The sequence below is a fragment of the Anopheles coluzzii genome, chromosome 2 (assembly GCF_943734685.1).
Source record: "Anopheles coluzzii chromosome 2, AcolN3, whole genome shotgun sequence".
NCBI lineage: Eukaryota > Metazoa > Arthropoda > Insecta > Diptera > Culicidae > Anopheles > Anopheles coluzzii.
Genome location: NC_064670.1, coordinates 112,351,558 through 112,373,453, shown reverse-complemented (window position 1 = coordinate 112,373,453; position 21,896 = coordinate 112,351,558). Strand labels below are relative to the sequence as shown.

The 21,896-nt window shown below is 44.2% G+C and overlaps 1 protein-coding gene across 2 annotated transcripts; it reads right to left on the bottom strand.

Moving 5' to 3' along the window:
* Positions 1-5,369: 5,369 nt before the first annotated feature.
* LOC120951979 (3 beta-hydroxysteroid dehydrogenase/Delta 5-->4-isomerase) lies at positions 5,370-21,436 on the bottom strand. Of its 2 annotated transcripts, none has more exons than XM_040371017.2 (5): positions 21,359-21,436; positions 20,621-20,893; positions 8,798-8,905; positions 8,285-8,698; positions 5,370-7,198 (listed from the first exon to the last, which is right to left on the bottom strand). In XM_040371017.2, the coding sequence occupies exons 2-5, from the start codon at positions 20,649-20,651 to the stop codon at positions 6,591-6,593; spliced, it is 1,161 nt and encodes a 386-aa protein (XP_040226951.2). In that variant the 5' UTR covers positions 20,652-20,893; positions 21,359-21,436; the 3' UTR covers positions 5,370-6,590. The 2 variants fall into 2 exon arrangements, with proteins under 2 accessions (XP_040226951.2, XP_040226952.2); XM_040371018.2 differs by having other exon boundaries at positions 21,067-21,423.
* Positions 21,437-21,896: the final 460 nt, after the last annotated feature.

Genomic DNA, 21,896 nt, shown 5'->3' with positions numbered 1-21,896 from the left:
GGAGAGAGAACATTTAGTACACTTTCGGTATTGTTTTTAAAAACACTTGCTTTGAAGAAATAAAAATTAGAAACAAAAAAATAATTGTATGTTTCCTGCTACTGAATTAGCTTCAGTACAGGGTTTTTTATTAGATTTTTTAATGTAGTTATAGTTATATCTGTCATCTAAAAACAGTAAACCATTTTGTTTATGTCTCCTTTTTTATACCATTATTTTCATATCAGTAACTTAATTCAAACGGGAGTCTCGTTGAAATCGATTTTATTTTAAAAAAATGAATAAGCTAGTGCAGTTAAATCTATTTTTTCTAGCAATAACTCCTCTGATAGTAATAACCCATATAACCAAGATACCAAAAACGCCACCAATTTCTTGTACTAAAAATTCAGTTCCATCAAACAAAGCTAACTTATTAAACTCAGTTTCTAAATAGTCCAGGATTAAAGAGCCATCAAGACTACATAATTCAAAAATTAGACCAAAAAACCCTGTAATTTCGCTCGCAGTCCTAAACGCACACGCGATGTGTATTTTTTAAATTGCCCAACCGATCAATCTGATTAACTAAGTACGTATTTTCCTATTTATTACCTGTGGCAGCGAATTACGTTCACAATATTACACTCGCAGCGAATTAAATCAAGTAGATTAAGCTCTACCGCCGTTGGGATGTGTAAAAATTACACCCCCCCACATTTGGACTGCGCAGAAATAAAAATGCAGTGGAAAACAATTTGCACCGCATTATGCCACTAATTCCACATCGTTCATATTTCCTCTATTTTCCCCAGTTGCGTCCGTACACTTTCCGCCAAATAGGATCGGACAAATGCAGCAGCAAAAGCACCTGGACTAATTCCATTTTACTAATTACGTTTCCACCGGTTAAAACCGGGCGACCTATTCTAACCTTAACCCCCCCTTAGATGGTCCTCGACCCATCCTCGTTTTGCCATAAAGATTCATACCGGTCTAGCTATCACTTCCGCTAACCGATGATTTAATTTAAATGATTGAATTATTATTTATCCAACAGCAACAGCAGCAGCAACAACCGCCACGAGATCATTTTCCGCGCTATTCATCCATCATAATCGGTGTGCGACAAGTAACAAAAAAAACCCGTAACCGAGGCCACGTGTAGGGTCACCCGCACACCTGTAACCTACACAAATGAGTTGATTGGTAATTTAATTTAAATAGGCTCACAAAAAAAGATAACAAAACATTGCCATTGAATGGAAAAAAAGACATTATCCACATAGATCGATTTCAATTTACATGCTGATAACAGTCACTAAAACTCTCGTGTTGATAGTTTCATATTACAGCACATGAATGAAGCTTCATTTTTGCTTTATCATCAAAACGATGAACGGATTGCTCCCTTTGTTTCCAGTACATCAACGATACCATTTCCAAGCTAACCTCAATCTATCGAAACATTCTTTAAAATAGCTCCAAGCAGGCAGGCCATGAGGAACGCAGGGCTGTCTGTTAGTGTTGCCAGCAGGTTGAAAACGGTGTCACCTACATACCACCCAGCTGCAGTTGCAGTTTGCACCCGCATATATACCAGCCCCGTTTTGTGAATCGTGCCAACGCCGATTGCGATTTGTGAATGGCGCCGGAACACGTTGAATAGAGCATTGGAATGTAAGTCGATCCTTTTTTTTTGTGTGAAAATGTACAACTGACTTGCTAACCGCTAAATGCGAATGGAAAGATATAAAGCATTTTTCCACAAATCGAGCTTGATTTTGGTGTTAAATACGTTCAACCGAACAATGCAGCGTACAGGGAGCGATAAGGCTGAGGTACGAGAACATACAGTAATTGTAACTATTTTAGTAGAGGTTCATTCATTGCCAGACCAGTGCACATTTTCCTGGAAATCTATATATTTTGAACAAAACCTTTACATTAACCATAAATAAGCGTTTCGGCAACGGATTTGCGCTTATTCATCGCTGCTTAGCAGCTGCCGATGCATCCCGCCAATCGCTCTCACCATATTAACCTCTAATTAAAGCGTATGAACGCAGGGCTACATTCACATTCAATCCCGTCATCATTTCTCATCCTCATTACAACTTCATCGATCGCTTAAGCGGTGGTTAAACTTTAAAGTGATTCCAAAAAGCGACACTCGCCCCGTCGTTTGCCCGGTTTCGGGAACCATCAATCAGGCCCGGAACGGCCCCGTTTTGCTCCGGTGAGCTTTGGGGGCCACCGTAACCGTCCGACCGGTGCAGGGGATGGAATTAGAATGCAAATTAATATTATCAACCGCCGGACAAATGAAGTGACTCAATTATAATGCTCATTTACCGGTGCTGGACTCATAATGGGCCCATTCGCCCGCCGTCCCCAATCGTTCGATGGATAATTATCATCCACATCCACGCACCAGCACCGCACAGTTCACAAACTACACACTTTTCCTTTAGTTTGGGCCACAAACCGGCAAGCCACAAGATCGACCGACAACGGGCGTGTCGGGTGTGAAAAGCCAAACACAAATCAACCCCCGGCGTGCGCGGTAGCGGTTGCGGTGCGTGAAATTTTCCCAATATTAAATATTCCACCCTCGGGACAGGAAGTCGGTAGGTGGTGCGGCAGGCAGGGTAATCAAAAGATGAGATACTAATTCATCTCCCGGACAACTTCGTGACATCATTATCGCTCGAAAGTTGGTGGCAAAGGATCGCTCAAAATCGGAGCATTATTTGTGCGTGAATCTTCAAACCATCGGCAGAAGCTGATCCCAATGCTTTCCACCACTCCCAGGGAGTGGTGAAGGCGCTCCGGTGCGTGCTGATAATAAATTCAAATCACAAAAACCACGCAACCTCAAACCAGCACACGGCCCAGGAGCGTCGGCACCGCGGGGTTAGCGTCACCGGACCCGCTTCATTGTAGAGTGGCAAGGATTTAGCAAGCCCGGAAGCGAATTTCCTCTAGATCTCGAAAATCTCATTATCATCATCTCACCATCAACCGCTGGGCCACATTTCGAATGCCACAAAAAAAATACAGGAAAAGACTATTGCTGAGTTTTTCGGTCACCGTTTACCACCGGCCGGGACAAGCCCAAAAACCCCACTCCTCGATGGCAGAAGGGGCAAACACGGCAGAAGTTTATCATAATCGGGAAACTTAATTCCAAATTAATTTGATAAATTATTTAACAACCAGCTTCATCTTCCTTTCGTTACATCTTAATGCTCCGGCAATTATAGTCAGTCATCCGGCGCGAACGCTTGCAGGTCCAGTGCGAGCCTTTCGTCACCTTCGCGGGGGTCGCGGGCGGGCGTTGCGGCCCATCCCGGGAAGCCAACGCCCTAGGACAGGCGGGGGGGGGGTCTTTTGTCAAGGGAGGGCTGTGTGCGTCTTTCGATTAGACGATTTATTCGTCCGCTGCTCCTCCGGCTGCTTATCTCAGGCTGCCCGGGCTCATTTCGTTTGTTGTGCTCGATTGCGATCCATTTGTGTGTGTGTTTTTTGTCCTTGTCGGGATGATTCGGAAGCTTTCCTCTCGATTGGTTTCATTTTCATTTCTTTGAGTAAGCAAAACACCTTCCTTCGCCCCTCGGTTGGAAGGGGGAATGGGGGAGGCAAGAGGCTAATATTAAAGCCAAGCCACCGTGTTTATCATCAAACCATCAACGCACACTCAAACAAACACACCAATCAGTCTTCGGGAATGGGTGTGTGTAGCAGCAGCAGCAGCAGCTAAGCGTAGCTACTGTCACCTTGCGCACGAAGCGAACGATACGCAATAGAAGCGGCAGGAGCAGAACGTACGGTGGCTCCATCTAGCTAGCAGCCCGAAGGAACAAACCGAGCAACGGGACTGAAGTTCGCTTGCTTGGATTGAAAACTTGATCGAAGCGCCACACAGCTGTGTGGCAACGGCGGTAACGTTGTTTATTTGTTTTTCCAACACTCAGGGAAACTCCCTGCAGAGATAGAGCGAAAGAGAGAGAGGTAGAGGGAACCGCAGTCGGTTGGAGCCTCTTGCCCGCAATTCGCCTGTTTCCCCACTCCAGTACATCCCAGGGCCACATTGTTTTCCCATCAACACCAATATACACCCGGTACCTCGCGTATTGGTAACTCGGTAGCTCGGTCTACAGTATCCACATTCCTCCCCCATGCGCCTGCTTTCCACCGTTGAGCTTTCCAACATTTTACAGCTTTCGTCGAACTGTACCGGCACCACAGCAAATCGGTGCTTGTTTTTCAAATCCGCAGGCGGTTTTGGTTTTGTCACACTTGCGGTGCAAAAAAGCCGGCGGAACCAAATCTCGGCACCTCTTTCAGCATCGCATCCCATCCACCAACACGCCCGCTGCAACGGGCAACGATCGCTCATGGACGTCTGAGAAAATCTTAATTTGTCGATTTCTTGCCAGCTGCAGGCTCTGCTCCCTCTGCTATCTTGCGCGCAGCCAATCTTTTCTTAAATATTTACGAGCGTATATTTATTTCCAATCCGGTAAGCGGCGCTAGAAAATCTTCTCCTGCAAGACAGCATTTGGCATTTCTTTTTCTTCAGTCCCTCCTCCCCTTCATCCTCGCATCTCGCTACCACATTTCTTCCGTTTGTTTCGCTTTTTCTCGCTCAACCAACAGCACCCAGCGACAACACACGTTGCTTTCAGCGTCAACGATCCAGGAGAGCGATAGGATTACTTCGTTCGATTGGCTTCCGAATGGCGCCGTTGCCTCAAGGACTAGGCACCTCGCCCCTCCCCCTCCATTACCGCCGCTGGTACCGTGGGGAAAGGTGGAAAGATTTATTGCTTTTCAGCTACGTTGATTATTTTCCCTCGCTGCTTCTGTTCCGACCCGTTCTGGCCCGAGAATTTCCTCCACAAGCAGCGCAGTGCCAGTAGTAAGTCCGTCCTTTCTTTCTCGGCTGTTCGGTGGTGCGGGTGCGAGAGCGCAAATACGCAGCGGAAAACGAAGGGCCGGATCTATTATTGCTTCATCTATTTAGAGCACGATTTGGTGCTGGAAATTTTAATTCCCGCTCGTAATCTTTGCTGTCTCAGCTACTGCTACTGGATGGAATGGGCCCATCCAGCCTCCTGCTTGAGCACGAATGGCAGTCCCATTCCAGGGGAGCGCTGGAGAACGGAACTCATCATCTCACTAAATAAATCGCTATGCAATAACAAAAACAGCGCCGAATCGTTCCATTTATCTGGAAAGCCTTTCGCAAACCAGCTTCTTGTTATTTCTTGCCATGAATTTTGGGGAAATTTAATTTATCATTATAGTAATTATAGGAAAGCTCTTACGCTGAATTTTGGTGTGCTTTTCAAGTGCTATTTTTCGGATTTTATTTCAATTAAAACCAACAAACCACAAATACCAGACCAACCTTTATTGTATTGCTTTCATCTTGCGTAATTTTGCTCTTTACACTGAACTGAACCGGACCTTACGGCGCTTTTTTGTGCCGCGTACCGGCCAAGTATCTAGTCATAATTAACATCTAACTAAACCCCTTAACCTACCTACCTAATAGGGTGCGGAATGTTACATTTATGAGTGCTTAAAGGAGCGAAAAAAGGCCTCTAACCCTGTCCGGAGAGGAATTTATGACCAAAGCAGAGGGTGTGCTTTGCAAAGCCGACAAATTTAACAACAAAAAATCTAATTTTAGCATTCTATCCTTTCTTGCATGGTTAGAGTTCTAGCGATCACTCCTGGGAGAAGGAAAGAGAGAGAAAGAAAGAGAGAGGACGGGGAGGTGAAAATAAATAAAATGTACATTAGCATAAACAAACTGTGCCGCACGCTGCCGCCGTGCGATTGTCAAAGATTATCGTGATTATTGAAGAAGGTAATTAGATTTTGAACGGTATCGCGTCAGTTTGAAGCAGTCCGATGCCAAAGGCAGCCGGGTGGAGGAGAGTAAGAGCGCCACGCAATACCCCACGTTCGCTTCTGAAAAACAAGTTTAATTAATTTCTCTACCGATCGATTTCAGCGGTCTGTGCAGTGCGAGGAGTATACATCGTGCAAAAGCCCTGGCTGGATGTCCCGTGCTGGCGGCAATGCCAACAAACAGGAACAACGACGCGGTGCGTATGTGTGAAAGGTACTGCGCTAAGCTGGGCAGTTCTTCACCCCATCCGTCGCCCTCCACCAGGCGGCCTAATAATCGTGAAGTTAATTTTAATTAAATGGTTTTGCAAAAGACGCCCCTGAAAGCCTTGGCTTCATTAGATAGCTTCCAAGAAGTCGAGTTTTGGGAGCCGGAGGCATCCGGAGATGTGAGATGTGCTGGGGCACAGTGTCCCGTGATTCTTAGCACCGATGGATTTCAGTCCTTAAGCAGTAAAAAAAGCATCGCTAACAGTGAGTATAGAAAACAGCACACCCAGCTACGAATACTGTATGGGGGATCTATTAACGAGCGATTTGCGTATCGCACTCGACGGACACCCGAACTCAAGCTTCGGGGGATATTAGGCAGTGCTATTTTGGATTTTGGGTGGATGCTAAACCACTTGGTTGTTTGTGTTTGTTTTCTGCTCCACCTTTACGTGTTCTTTTTTCCCCTCGGGGTTTCACTTCACCTTCAGCTTCTTCAGCCCATGGGCTTCACAGTAGTCCTGATACCAGCGCTCGTACCACAGCGCACTGTTCGTGACGGCTTTCTCCTCGCTGTAGATGGGCTCGTAGTCCAGGTAGATCGAGGCCCGGATCCGATTGAACAGCATAATCGAGGACATGTAGGAGAGCATACCGCACGGCGAAACGGGCAGCCGGATTTGCGTGAACGGGTGCAGCGCCTTCACGATCAGCTCGAGCAGGAAGGCTAGGAAGTAGGACAGGAACAGCGGTATCTGGTAGCTGGAGGGGCGCAGCTTGAGCGTATCGTTCGCGCGCGAAATGCGCTGACAGAAGCGGGTCGTATCCTCGATGCCGGACTCGTCCGTCACAAACACCGGATAGCCGGCGATGTTTTTCGCGTTCTCGACCAGTGCGTCCTTCGCGCGCACCAGGCACCAGGCCGCGTTGCCCGCGTAGATAATCTGCTGCTTGCCGCCGGGGCCGGCCAGCTTCGGGATGCTGCCGCCGAACTTGAGCGCTACCTTGGTGATGGACGGTACGAACCGCTCGTCGCACTCGCCAAACATTACCGGCGGCCGGATGGCGATGGTTTTCAGCTTCTCTGCAAGAGGGAAAAGGGGGAGAAAAAACAACAACGCGTGCACACACACACACATGGTATGGTCATTAGTAAGGTTGCTGTCAGGATTAGGGGATGTTGTTATTTTTTTGCTTTGGAGGTACGTTAAACGTCACTAGAAGCCTGGATTTCAGATTGAAGAGCCCCATCGAAATTGTTTGGTACAAGTTTTTCAACAATTGGTTTCCAGCAATGCCTATAATTCAGGGATGGGCAAAGTTTTTTTTTTATTTTCAAATCATTCCCACCCAATTGATCTGAGCAGACTAAGAACTATTTTTGTAGGACTCAATACTAGTACAAACTGCATCAAATCTTCGTCCGCAAGTCCTGATATTGATGGTACATTAATTAATTGAACTCCGTTTAAAAGTTCTTGGATGACTATAGAAATAGCTTAAAAAGAAACTACTTTACGACCACTTAAAATCAGAAAAAGTCAGAATCAGAATCAAAGGCTCTGTAATTGCTTCAATCCATCTCTGTATTATAAACTTACTCATAGGTCTTTCTGCACTACCTTAAAGTTTGCTCATCCCTACACCATACCTACACCATACGCGCCCAACTTGTGAGTGTGAGCATTAAATGTACGAAACCTTACGAATAGTTTGCAATAGTCATCGACACATAAATGGTCTTGGATCTGACATTAATCCTGGAATGTTCTCATGATCTTTGTTCCTTGTGGCTCAGGAAAATAATTTGAAATAGTAGCTTCTTGTATCTTCTGAACTTTTAGTTGAGTCTTTACATTTAAGACTCATTAAATGTTGCTTGTTATGGCCAGTTCAGTCTCTTACTTTGTATCCACTTTTTTAAGCCTCCAAGAATGCCAAGGCTCATATACTATTTTTAAGTGTTGTTTTTCTCTTCATAAAGATCACACCTTATTGCACGTAAATTCCAATTCCTACCAGCGCAGGTGCATTGCAAGAAAGAAAGAGTGAAAGGCATCCCAAGCATCTCGTTCAATCGCGAATTAACCTCACATTAACTTTCCCCCCACCCTTTAGGACCGCCCTTTTCTCTCTGTGTTTCTGCCTCCTTCCCCTTTCAAACACTTACCACCGTTCGCCAGGTCGGTGTCGTTTGCCTCAATTGCAAGACACTCCGCCCGCCACTTGGAGGACGCGTAGCCCGGTATCTGGAAGTCGCTCTCCTTCGCCGGGACCTTCGTCTTCGGTTCCGTCTGGTTGCAGATGATGGTAAAGTTGGCCTTGCCCAGGTACGGTGTCATGTGGATGAGACAGTCGCTGGCAAAGACGAGCCGGGGCACGCTGTACCGGCGGCACAGTTCGATCACCCGCGCCGTCCCGTCCACGTTGACGCGCTGCAGCTCGCCATAGTTCGGCGGAAAGTCGAAGTTCATGTACGCGGCCAGATGAAACACGCAGTCGACGCCTTCGAATGCGTGCTCGATCGCTTTCGCGTCGCAGATGTCGCCGACGTACGAGACAACTTTCTTGCTCTCGGTGTGACCTTGCGTTGCAATGGTAAGAAAGAGGTAAAAAGATAAGCTTAACGCGGCGAGAGCATAACGCGGCAGATGATAGGGTACAGAGGGCAATCACTACGTACCGAGCCGATTCTCGTAAGGGTTAAGGTCGAGCACTCGTATTTCGCCAACCTTGCTGTCCCGCTCCTGCAGCACCCTGATCAAGTGCTGGCCATAGAATCCGGAACCGCCTGCAAAGGAAACCGTGAGCATGAAATGAGAGAATTAAGACATGCCGCAGCAATGTAAGAGGACGTTAAGTAGTGTGTTTAAGTCATGCGAGAATGTTGTACGATGTCAGCTTTTAATGTCTGTTTCGCTGTTAACTCGAACGGCCATCAGACCTACACGCGCGCAATTAAAATTGCAATCAAAAGCATTTCCATTGCCATTCCAAGCAATCGCGGTGAGGCTACATTGCTTCGCAAGTAATCTTCTGCCTCACCTTGCCAAGACCTTCTCATCGCTGATTGGGACAGACCGGCAGCCACGCTTCCAACCCACGCCTCGATGGCCCAAATTTAGGCACCTAAAAATCATTGACCGGCAATCAACTGTCAACGAACGGCTCGTCACCTCCGCAACCTCCTTTTGGTAGGGTACCGTGATGAAAAATAATCCACTCATCCTCTAAACACGAGCCCATCCCCACCGTCCCAAACAAACAGACAAACAGAACGCAAAACGTAACGAAATACGTCCCCAATGGGGTCAGCAAACTCTACATTATAGTGAGGACCGGGGGGAAGAAAAAGGACCATCAAAAGGATGCACCATCTTTCCCCGTCCGCCCTCCCACCCCAAAATGGGGTCGAGGAAACGAGAACTCTTCTGCCGCCCGCAATCATAAACCTCCACCCGCACCCGAAAACATGGACACCGATGTTGCGCAGCAGAATGAAACTAAACTGCTGACTGCAGGGAAATGCTTGTCTAGGCAACAAGCGGTGAGAGGCTACGCCGACGCGTGGTACCATGGTGGCTTTGGGAGGTTGTTTGCCGTTGGTAAACAATTTTAACGTAACGCAGTGTGCCGCTTCCGCTTGGCGGCCGATGGCGCTGATGGTGCGGACTTCCTACCCCTTCGGGCGGGCATGCCAGCAAATCATGCAATAGCACAACCGAAAACCAAAGCAAAAAATGGGCCCTGAACAACAACAACAACATGTCTCAAAATTGTTTGTTACCCACACGTAGGAGACGGCCGGTGTGTCGTATAACTTTTTTTTTATTTTAGTTCGACAATAAACTTCGCTCGGTGTGTTGGGGATGAGGAAACATCCGATCAGATATGAAATAACTTATGAGGAAAGCAAAATAACACGGCAAAAAGCTCAGAGATTGTTGAAGAATCCTCATTTGTTGATTGAAAAAGGTCAATTATTTTACTTCTGATTTATATCTTAAGACATTTTTTGCATTTCGGGGACCTCTCTAATCTGTCTAGCACATGCTGGGGCTGGTTATTTCTAACTAATTTTTACTTCTAATGTGGCGCAAAACCCTTATTGTTCACGCGGATCGGCCTTCCAGGAAGCAACATTAGCGCTTCTATTTTTCTAGATGTACAATCGTTCAAACATACTCTCCAGGCTTCTTTATCTACATAAATTTGTTCAATAAACTGGTTATCTTTGAGCATCAATTTACTTGATGTAACCTTTTGCTGTTTTGTCACTACAAAAAGTTCCTTCCCAAATAGCATTGTCCAAAATATACCTAAAGCTGACTATCTGCGATTTACACACTTGAACTTTCAAACCTATAACCTAGTGCAAGATTCTCCAAACTATGGTCCTCGAGAGTCTGTAATGCAGCCTGCAATGACTTTGTAAAGGTTAAAATTATAAGTGTGTTTTATTGACAAATTCAATACAAATTTACACTTCTACACTTCGAAAACAAAAATCGAACTTCAATAATAGATACCTGACTTCGCTTGCAATTAATTTTACAATATTATTCGTACTGTAATCGCGCAACCATGCATATGTGTTTTCTAACACTTCAATTTAATAACGCAGCACCACAGAAACCCCACAAATGAGGACATTCATCATTTTTCGCAAATGTTGCGATCCCTCGTACGAGAAGATTTTCCCAGAAATCGTACCAATCACACGTATCATCCGCCATCAAACGATCATCGAACCCTTTTACAACGATCATCCACCACGATACACGATTGCTCTGCACTGGTACGGTATCCTTACTCTGTCCTGTGCACATCCGACAGATGTAGCACAGAAGATGTAGAATTTTTTACATCAATCACATCGAACCACAAATTCGCCGGAAAGGAGGAAAAAAACACCAAGAATTACCGATCCACCACGCAATCAAATAAATCAAATCCCTAGTTAATGCACCGCCGACCAGCTCTACCAGCATGACGCAAACGAGCCCTCGTTCAATCGTGCAAGGGTGAGATGTGTTTTTTTTCTCTTCCTTTTTCTCGGTTTTATTCCACTCTAGCGTGTACAGTTGGATACAGTTGCGCTGAATTTGCGCGAATTAAAATGAAACTCCGGTTTTGCTAGTACGGTGTTGCCACTGGCAAAGGTGGGAAATGATGTGAGCAATGAAAAATAAAACATCAAAATCGACATAATCCACCGCAACGATGCCATACAGAATTCAATTAGAATTGTGAGGTTTCAGGATATTGTGTTGTGTTCAAAAGTATAATGTGCCACACGCGCACAGTTCCGTCCATCAATCCAGTACATCAAACAGTAAACCAATTTGGGACAGTTTCATCAAAATCAAAGGTTCTGTTTCTTTGTGTGTGGTTCTAATCGGAATTGCTGTAACTCGAATGAGTGAGTAAGCCGTAATTTTAACAAGTAATTTGCTCTTTTCATGATTTAAACAACGATTGATAATATTCGTTTATTCAAAACTATACGATTTTAGTTCATTCTTTAGATCCGCATTATGTCAACCTTTATATAAGAAAACTGGTTGGATACGTAGAATCCCTTCATAGTAAAGTTTTAAAATAACTATGCTACGAATCCAACACTTTCGTAATGATTCTATAAAAATAAAAATATTACACATTGAATAACTCCATTAAAATAATTGAGCATTCCCATTACCATCTCTTTTTGCTTTCTCCTTTACATCTACTTCCATCGAAAGTAGATGCTTTTATTGTCAAATGGAGGATTATAAACAGTCGACACGGCCGTGACCAACTCAGTACAGCTTAACACAACAAGCGATAACGTCTGCTGGGCGCTATAAAATGATGTCAAACATTGTGAAATTAAGGTATTTATTAAAAATAAAAAATAATGTCATGTTATGAACATTTATATGCCATTACAGCAGCACCATATTGGCCATTATAATGGAACGTGCCTCAAGCTCCACGTTCAATTGCAGTAACAATTGGTGCATACTGACCGGCTGGAATCCATCAGAGGAAGGCTTTTCCATGCTGCAGTATAAACCCACGGATACAAAAATCATTTCCCTAGACAATCTTACCATACCCGAAATGGGTAACCAGATTTGCCAGGAAATGTCAAAGTGGTTTAGTGAAATTATCATCACAGAATCTCACATGCTTAAGTGGATTTCAGTATCAGAAGCATGTCGCATAGTCCGTCTCAACGTTGTAAACTCTTCCGTTATTTGGTTTTGCTTTGAAATGAATACCTACGTAAAGCAGCTTAAAGTAAAACGCAGTCCACTAAACCTAATTCCAGCGACGCTGCACCACCTGCCCAACCTGGAGCGTGTTGAGTTTCTTGCAACGGCTATCGTCAGCATTGATTTCAGCATGTTTTGCACCCTCCAGAAGCTAGAGCGTGTAGATGTGAGCAATGGCAAATTGGCTCACCTATCCGGTCCGACCGCTGCAACAGAGTGCAGCAAAAGTGGTCTGGAACAGATTTACCTCAATCGAAACCGCCTGAGGCACATACATTTAGACATATTTTCACCCTTCACAAAGCTGATTCTATTAGATTTGAATTTAAACGAAATTGAGAACCTCACCGGTCAACTCACCAACCCGCAAATGAAGAGCCTCCAACTAGCTCACAACCATTTAAAGGTGGTCGATTTCTGCGGCTGGACGGGCTCCAAGCTTCCAGAGCTGGTTCTGGCGTTCAACAATCTAACCCGAGGACCGGGCTGTTTGTACAACATACTGGCCAAAACGCATAATGCCAATAAATGGGCAGAATTATTCTATCGTTAGTTTTGTTCGAGTATTGTTTTAATTTTTAGTTTACTTGTCAACTACCTAGTAAATACTTAATACTTGTTGTTGCTTCAATACAGCTTTGACCATTTGACTTACAAAAATATGTACATTTTATATCGAAACATGTGTTAGCTACCCATGGAAAATGTATGCTAATGACTATTTCTGTCAAATAACCAAACTTCTTTAAAAAAATAAATCAATCAGAATATACAAATTAAATTACCAAATTCATGTATACCTTAACTCCGGAAGAGTCCAAATATTACCTAAAAAACCTCCAAACCTTCATACCAAAACCTTCTAAAATTGAAACAGTGACAAAAAGCTGGCTTATTTATCATTCCTTATTATCTTTACAGCCCGTATTACATTCACACCCTTTCACGTTTCAATCGACCCAGCGCAACAGCAACGCGCCTTAATTGAGCAGTACGCACCGCTTGGCGCGCTCACCCACCGCAGCATGTTAAATACCCTCCAATTGCATATCAATAAATCGACACGACGCTGCTAATAAATGTGTGTATTAAATGTTGGGCAAACAAACTGGCCAAAAGCCCGAATTTTCGGTGCAGTCTAAAGCGCATTCGACAAAATCGTGCCCTTCCCAAAACCCGGCACCGATGCGCCGAAGCTTAAACCAATATTGGGCCCGGGCGAAACAGGACAGCCAGACAGCACACGGGTGTGACGAATCCGATTTTATTCCCGCCTAACTTTTCCCACTCGAAGAGTGAACGTTGCCACGCGCTGCTCCCAATTTCCCCACCGGCAAACAGTTTTCCCAACTGCGCCATCGATAGAGTCGCTTCCGACAGCAGCACAACAGCAACAGCATCAGTTTATCTGTGAAAGTAAACACCAGCGCACCAGTTCAGTGGAAGCAGTCTTACCCTTGTACCACAACCACCACCACCACCATCAGAGGAGCCGGGACAGGGTGGAAAATGTTGGGAGTGCGTTGGTAAACGTGGAGAGGCCAAAGCTCGACTACTTCTGCCAGCGAGCGAGATTTACGGAGGCGCATCAAACCGGCAAAGTACACAAACACAAGCGCTAAAGCGTAGTGAAAATGCGTTCACTTTTCCTCCGAGAAAGGGGAACGTGGAACGGTTTGGAAATCGGAAGGAAAGAGCCCATCCGTTCCGGCTCCGTCCTGCCCGCAGTCGTCGTGCCATCGGGCGCATCGCCAATATTACAGATTCATTATGTTGATAGAATCATCATCATCGTTTTGATTTTGTATTTACACATAATTTGAATTTTAAATAAACCGCTCACCGGTGCTGCCGGAGTGCGCTTGCGACGGTCCCTGGGCCGGGTCCGATTGCCGAACCGTTCCGTACCGTGTTTCGTTTGCCCGTGCGTGCTACAAAAGCCTATACACTTACTGGCTGGTTCGGCAAACGTTCCCGTTTTGCCTGATGCTGCTCTGCTGCCACGCGGTGGAAACCATTTTCGAAACCATTCCTCTTGCGAGTGCCGGAAATCTATCAACTCAAATCAACCACCGGCTACGGGCGGGTACGAAGCTACTGTGATTCTACCGCTCCGTGGGGCAGGGAGGTTCAAGTGTTTCTCAAAGCGTCCGCTTGGGACGGAGCGCGTAGTGGTTCGATGGGAGGCAAGCGTGCACGACTGTCGATCTTTAATCCTTGACTTGTCCTGCTGTGAAGCGGAGTGCCAGCAGTGACAGTAGTAAATGAGAAACTGTCTGCTGAGCTGTACTTGCTGCCAGCAGCACTCGTGGGCACACGGGAATTGATATGCTAATTTCGCTCGTCACACGCACGATAGTGGTGGAATGGTGGAATCGGTATTGTTTTTCCGCCCGGGTCGGGTAGATGGCGAGAAACGATGGTGCGATTTATTCGTATGCTAGCCATTGCCACGGGATATGGGAAGGTTGTCAGAAGGTTTATAATATAAATCAAGTTTAAGTAAAGTGCGACAGGATGAAAACTAGCCAAAGAGCTTTGAAGCAGAGCGAGCTGAACAGTTGTCGGTAAGATTTTGAATTGTTTGATTGAATTGTTCAATTCTTTTTTTTCTTCTGTGATTAGTTCTTAAGAGTGAATTCTTATCCGCTCTAGATTATAATTCAATAATTCTTAACAGATTGTGTTAATATAATCAAGTGCACTTTGTCAGGAGGATCAGAAATGACCAGGATCAATGCGCGATGCTATTAGCACATAACGCTTACATGTATTAATATTAAACAGGCAATGCCTGCTAAAGATCTTGCGACCTTTTTCAGAAATGATTTATCAGAATTAAACGGATAATCTACCATCATAGCTCTTCAAGAGATCCACCCTAAATTATCTCACGTTGTTGGGTAATCTTTCCAACAACAACTCGAGACCGTAGAATGAATACTACATAATTTTATAATTCCACATTGTAATCGAGGAATGATCATGTTCAACTAAATACTTTGAAGTATTGGAAATACTGTTCTATTAGACTGTTTTATGTCACAGATTTGACTCGGGACAAGCCATAGATGAGTTAACTCCAGTTCAGTAGTTTGTACTAATAAGTATCATACGACTTTGTACGTGCTTGGTGCATGTCTTGCAGAAACTTTATTGAAATAAAAGTACAAATGTAAACCTACAATGGAAATCTGAAGTTTAAAATAACATTAGTTTTTTTTAGTTACGAAAGGCTTGTAGAGTAATGTATCACAAATTCTTTCAATGGTTCGTTCTGCACTATTTTTTGTCCAGATAACGAAGGCTAAGAACATCATTAGTTATAAAACAAGTCCCTCTGATTTATGTCACATGCTGTTCATTTATCAACCGGAGCTTACCGAGCCAGTAAAATTACGATCAATGTCAAAGGTTTGAAAAATGGTCGAACCGTGGCACGTCAAATGAAACAATCTATTTAAGATGAACCACTAACGTCGAACGCAACACTGCTCCCCAACTGCTCACCATTTCAATCAACTGACTGGTAAAAGACGATTAACAGCGTGATGACAAACGCGCTTAATCCCTGCCCGCCCGAAACTTTATTTTTCCTTCACCGCTCAAAACCAAACTGATCGATATTGGGAGGCGCAAACCAACTGTACCGGCCTCAACTCAATATCATCGTCTCCAGCCAGCCAAACTAGGAGTGGTAGGAGTGCGAGAAAAATGCAAATTCTGTCATCTGCCAGGCCGGTCGATTTTCCACTTTCCCTCGATTTCGTTTGCGCGTACATTCGCGTGAAACAACAACAACAACGTTCGTCGCACGAAATAAAGCACCCACCAAAAACGGCAAACGGAAGTCGAAACGGCGGTGGCCACTGTTTATCTTTCCCCGATTCCGGATTTTCACTGGAATATATTGAATTTAAGCAAAACCGGTGTGAGGGTTCGGTGTGACACCGGTTTCCCAACCACACGGTCAGAGTCAATCCGTGGCACACTCACACCTAAAAATAGCAGCCACCGGTACCCGGCCCGGGATGAAAGCAGAAATTAAACAAAATCAGCGACAGTAAGCTTTCGTTTTTTTGTTCATTTTTTGTGTTTTCTCTTGAGAGAGAGAGTGAGTGAGACGAACACGTGCCACGTGTTTGCAGACAAACGGCGTTACTTTACGGCCCGGTGCACAAAACCCGGCCGGGGGAGGGCAAAAATGAACAACTTTTCTTACGCCCAGATAGAGCTTTTTCCCCTGAATCTCTCTATTTATCTGCCTCAAACAATCTCCAGTCACCAGTCACCATACCGCCCGGAATGGTGAAAAACGGATCTGGCTAAAACATATTCTTCACCGCGTGTGCGGCTGCCCGCCCGCCTGTAGCAAGCGTGAGTAATGAACGTTACCAACTAGAGGCAGCAGCGGGAAAAATCTACACGTGTGCACACGTTCTACGTCACGCACAGCCCGTGCAAAAGTCCCATATACACATCAGGCCCCAACCGTGAGGTCGGAGTGAAAAATTAGGAATTTCGTTATTAAATTTCCACCCAGTCACGTTTTCGACTTATCAGATTTGTTCGACATCGACGAACTCCCCTTTCTACTGCTGTTGCTACGAAAGGTGTTAAATGTTTCATCGTGATGGCATTCTTTACGATGACAACGGTGTAATGTGCGCCCTTGTAACGGGGAGGAAGGCGATCTAGGTACACATAAAAACTCACCCACACACACACATACATGGAAACTGTAGCGGCAAAGATTTATAGATTGTAGAAAATCATACCACAACTCGGCGAATTTTTAGCAATTTAATTCAAACTCTGTCAGCAGTACGCCTTTCTGTCGAAGGTATGGGATCAATTTTTGGGGATCATTTTTTTTAATTTTTATTTTTGTTCAACATCTGCCACTTGCTTTTCTACCTTATTCTTTTTTTCATCACGCTTCGCATACATTTCCGGCACCATCCATTCATCAATAACCTGGTGCAGGGGGTGTGCATGAATGGTTTGTTGTGTCACTAACGATGAAAAATGATTAACATTCTTTTCCGGTAAAGTGTTGTTGCGTTGTACGGAGCGCAGGGTTTGAGCCGGGTTAAAAGATTACTGTTGCAAAATGGTTTGTAAAACTTATAAGTAAAATAACCGCGCTAGAGTAGAGGTACGTGTTACTTTGTTCAAGACGCTGCATGAAATTTTGTTTTATTTTATGCTTTCCTTTTTCAGAGCGCTTCAAGCAATATAGCTACCGACCAAGTCGATGCTGTAGTATGACATTCGATGCCTATCTATTTTGATGCTCCAATCCAACCGTCATCTCAGAATCAACGTTTTGCGTCGTCACCTTTAATGAACCTTGAGCAGGCAAACGAGCATGGGGTTCATCGATACCGATGTGTAAAATTTGTGTGAATTAAATGTATAACATAAAACAACCATGTCGATGTTACTATACAATTAGTACAAAACTGTACAATACAAAAACATGTCAAAATGATTAACAACTTTACGTGCATTCGTGAAGAACTAAATGCTACAGATTTCATCATGAAAATGGTTTACAAGGCGTAGGAGTTGAACATTTATGATTAGAATATGTTTGGATCTTTTATTTTGCAATTTTTAAAAGTATTCAAAAAACACCACATTCAATTTCTAACTTGTTCACAAACAGCGTGTTGTATCGATCAATCAGTGGGACTTACATTTGAAAAGTTACCTTAAACAATATTATATTGCATATTTGTATTTATATGAACACAGTTACTACAAAAAATTACTAGCCAACGTATGTTAATATTTTTATTTTTGGTCATACAAAAATATGAGACCGTTTTGATTTAGCACAATTTGTTTAACCACTCTTTACTCTTTACAAATAATTTGTTCTTTTCAGTTCGATTATGCCGGACGCATTCGCTCAGCAAACAAGTCACTACACACATCCACAATACCGTTGAACTTAAGAAGAGAACTATCTTAAGGAGGTTGATATTTCAGATTAACACGATAAGCAACACAAAGTTCACAAAGACACCCAGCTAGCCGTAAATAAAGCAACTTTAAATGCGCGGACTCAGCTGTACCAAAACCTGTTCTGAATCAACCAGCTGGGTATTGGACAGGCCCTCAGTAAACCAGCTTAAAACATTCCAGAATGTATTCAGCTACCAAAAAGGGCATTGCTGATCATTGAAGATGTCGCAATGTCTTAGCAGTTAAGGCAGTGCGTTCCTACACTACCACACAATAGAGAGAGTTGTATGAGCGATCAAGGATGAACATTATAAGATATATAAAAAATATCTATTAATAATACAGATATATACATACATTTCAAAATTGTTTGATTGTCAAATCGGAATAATCAGGTGACTTAACTGGGTACCAACGCTTTAAGCAATTTAAGACTGATTTAAATTGTATTTTAAAATGTTACAAAACAAAGACTGACGTTAAACTAACGCCCAATTCCAATTCAACTTGATCTCGCTTGTAAGCTCGAAACTCCAAACTAAACGATCAACTTTCATCATCATCAAAACTAGTTCAAATGTAGGAAATTTTATTATGCAACAAAACGCAAGGTCCCGAAGAAAAGTACGAGCTTCTTTCTATTTTGTTAGAGATAGCCAATAAACTCAACCTAAAACTAGACAGGTTTAAAAAATAACTAAATTTAGTAAACCTATTTAAATCTTAGAAACTGTACTTTTGCTGTAGAAATGATGACAAACAAATACTGACTTTTTGGGTAGCGTACGATCCTCACTAACACACACACACTGCTTATTAATATTCAACTTTTGTGAACAACTCTTCTGCTAGCTGATGGTGTGCAAATCTTTCCTTCCGCTGACATTCAGCAACCATTCCATCGTGTTGCAAAACACCCCCCATTGCATAGGCAATATCATTTTACGCAACGCAAAAGGTGACTTTTCGTATATGGTCGAATGAACGAACGAAGGCGTTATTGGCGAGCTTAGAGCCAATTCGAGCCCACCAAATTCCAACCAAAATATATGAGATAAAATTAAAATCAACCCGAACACTGCTCAGCGTGTATGTGTGTGTGTGTGTGCATGTTTCGTAAACGTTCGTCTCGAACGCTTCATCTCGGCTTTGGTGGTGTTGATTTAGTAACAGCGTTTCACCAGCGGAAAGAAACGTAGCGTCCAACAGCTAGCGAGCTGGTCCTAAGGTTGTTTTAGACGGCGAACCTGCTCGATGCTCGGCACCATCGTCATCAGTTTTTGGGGATAAAATAAGAAGTGAAACGAAGCGCACGATTAAGAAATGTATCCAATACACCATCGACTGACCAGCAGCCGGAGGAGAAGAAACCGGGGTCGAGCGAAAGCCAATCTCAAAACACAAAACAGACAACGAAAAGCCTAAAACGCGTATCTTGTATGCATTAACCAGCCGCAACGCTAGTTGGGCGGAAGCAGGAATCGACATTCAGAAAAATGCGTTGCGTCTGTGCCACGTGCTTGTCCGAATGGGGTTGATCCAACATTGGACTTTTGTTGGCCATTGTACGGTAATGGCAAACATTTTAGACAAGAAAAAAGCGAAAGAGCGAATGCTGATGGTGAGACTGTTTAGTTGGGAAATTCGGTCCATATCTTCCACTAACCTCCACAAGCAGGTGATAGTGCACTCTGCACGAATTATGGGAGATGTGGCCATTTTTCTCTCCGACCGTAATTTCTTACGCTCCAGCAATCGGTCCAATCTTTCGTCATGCAATATTACACACACGAAACAAAAAACCCTTTCGCCCTTTGTGGACGTCGTGTCGCGCAGACAACAGCAACAAAGCGATTAATTCGCTCTCTGTTCAGCGTAAAAGCTTCGCAAGGTCAAACTTTTAGGGCGGGCTGCTGATGATGGTGAATTTGTTACGAGAAACGAGATTGCGATGGCAACAGAACTGAGGGCTTGTGAATTGATATTGTGACAGGGTCACTAGTGAATTTGGATGTGTTTTCTCATCATTTCGAGACGTTCGTTGTTTGATCAGCGAAAAGAGCATAAGAGGCGAGCAATCGATCGTATCGAGCAAGTCATTAATCATTCGTTTTAAGCAGTCGCTTAAAACGGACAGTTGATTGCATAAGAGCAGAGCTTATTTTAAACCAAACGATCGGTGAGCAGCAGAGATACACTAACAACTGGCCGGAACAAATACTTGAAATTTAAGCTTGCCTCAATCGCAAGACATTATGAGGATCACTACATACCTGTAACAAGCACCACTTCCTTCTTATCCATGTTTTCGCGTCAATTGGTTGCTTTCGGATTCACACACAACACTGTCCGGTCTGGTGACGCACAAGAGCACTATCAAGATCTTCAATCACAAATAAAGGGGCATCAATTTTCACCCGCTGCTGTTTGCAGACGTTATTTGACCGAAAAATAGCTCAAAACATACGGTCAGTTCACATAACTCGTTGACACGTCTTCACTCACTGCGGACTGGCTTGGTATAGGGATGGAGGAGAAGCTGGTAGCTGCACACCACAATATTGCACAATCACACCCACCCACCCCAAACAAAGGGAGAGTTGATGGAATGAGAGAAAAACAAAGAGAGAGAGAGAGAGAGAGAGAGAGAGAGAGAGAGAGAGAGAGGATAGAGATCAATATTCAGCACAATCAACAAGAGCAATACAATTTCACAAACGGTGGGCGTGTACGATGTAATTTGGTGCCAATTTTCCAAACTTTCCCAAATAGAAAAACACGTGTAACACTCAAAGATAACCACGAACACCCATACACACACACACAATTAAAAGAGTTAACGATAACGCACCAAAATCCGACGATGGAATTTCTGCCACCCTCAAATGCTTTGAGTTTATGATCCAATTTCGGTGCCACTGCCGCTATATTGCTGACTGTGCCTCGCAGAAAGCAGAAAGGGCCCACCCTGGCATGCAAACCAAACTATTTGTTGCTGACGGTGTGCTTACACTGCTGCGCCGAAATACGCGTCCAAGTTACGGGCCGTCAACCGGTCAACTGATCCGACCGATGGCGACGAACCCTCGTGATCCGCGATCGCGAAGAAGTTATACATATTATTTCGGCCGTGTCTCCTTTGTCTGGTTCGCTGTCTGGGCGATATCACTCTCGGTTTGAGGATTTTGGGTGGTGGGGGAGTAGCCACCAAGATCGAACAGCCGAACGAAAGGGAACGCACAAAGACACACACACAAACCCCGAATGTCATACGATCGGTAAGCCGTGCCAAGCGCAGAAGGGGAGAGTTTTGCCGTTATCATCAGCCTCCCCATTGTCCGCCAGATTCACGCCGTAAGGGTGAAGAAATGTAGGGCCGCTACTCTCAAGGTGGTTGTTTGTTAGCGTTGTTTTGTCTTCTCACTCACTCTCCGGCCATGCTGTGAACGTGATCTGCCTCAATTCGCAGGGTCGCCAACACCGCCACCGCACTATCATTATGCAACGGCGATCGTCGAATTTGCCGCTCCAGCTTAAGAAGCTCGTGTG

What these genes read in the sequence shown, in the direction of transcription:
- LOC120951979 (XM_040371017.2), bottom strand. Translation starts at nt 20,651, where the DNA reads ATGGATAAGAAGGAAGTGGTGCTTGTTACAG. An exon ending in CCCTTACGAGAATCGGCTCG is followed by an intron (nt 8,699 to 8,797) that starts GTACGTAGTGAT and finishes TTGCAACGCAAG; the next exon opens with GTCACACCGAGAGCAAGAAA. An exon ending in CACCGACCTGGCGAACGGTG is followed by an intron (nt 7,199 to 8,284) that starts GTAAGTGTTTGA and finishes TCCCTCTTGCAG; the next exon opens with AGAAGCTGAAAACCATCGCC.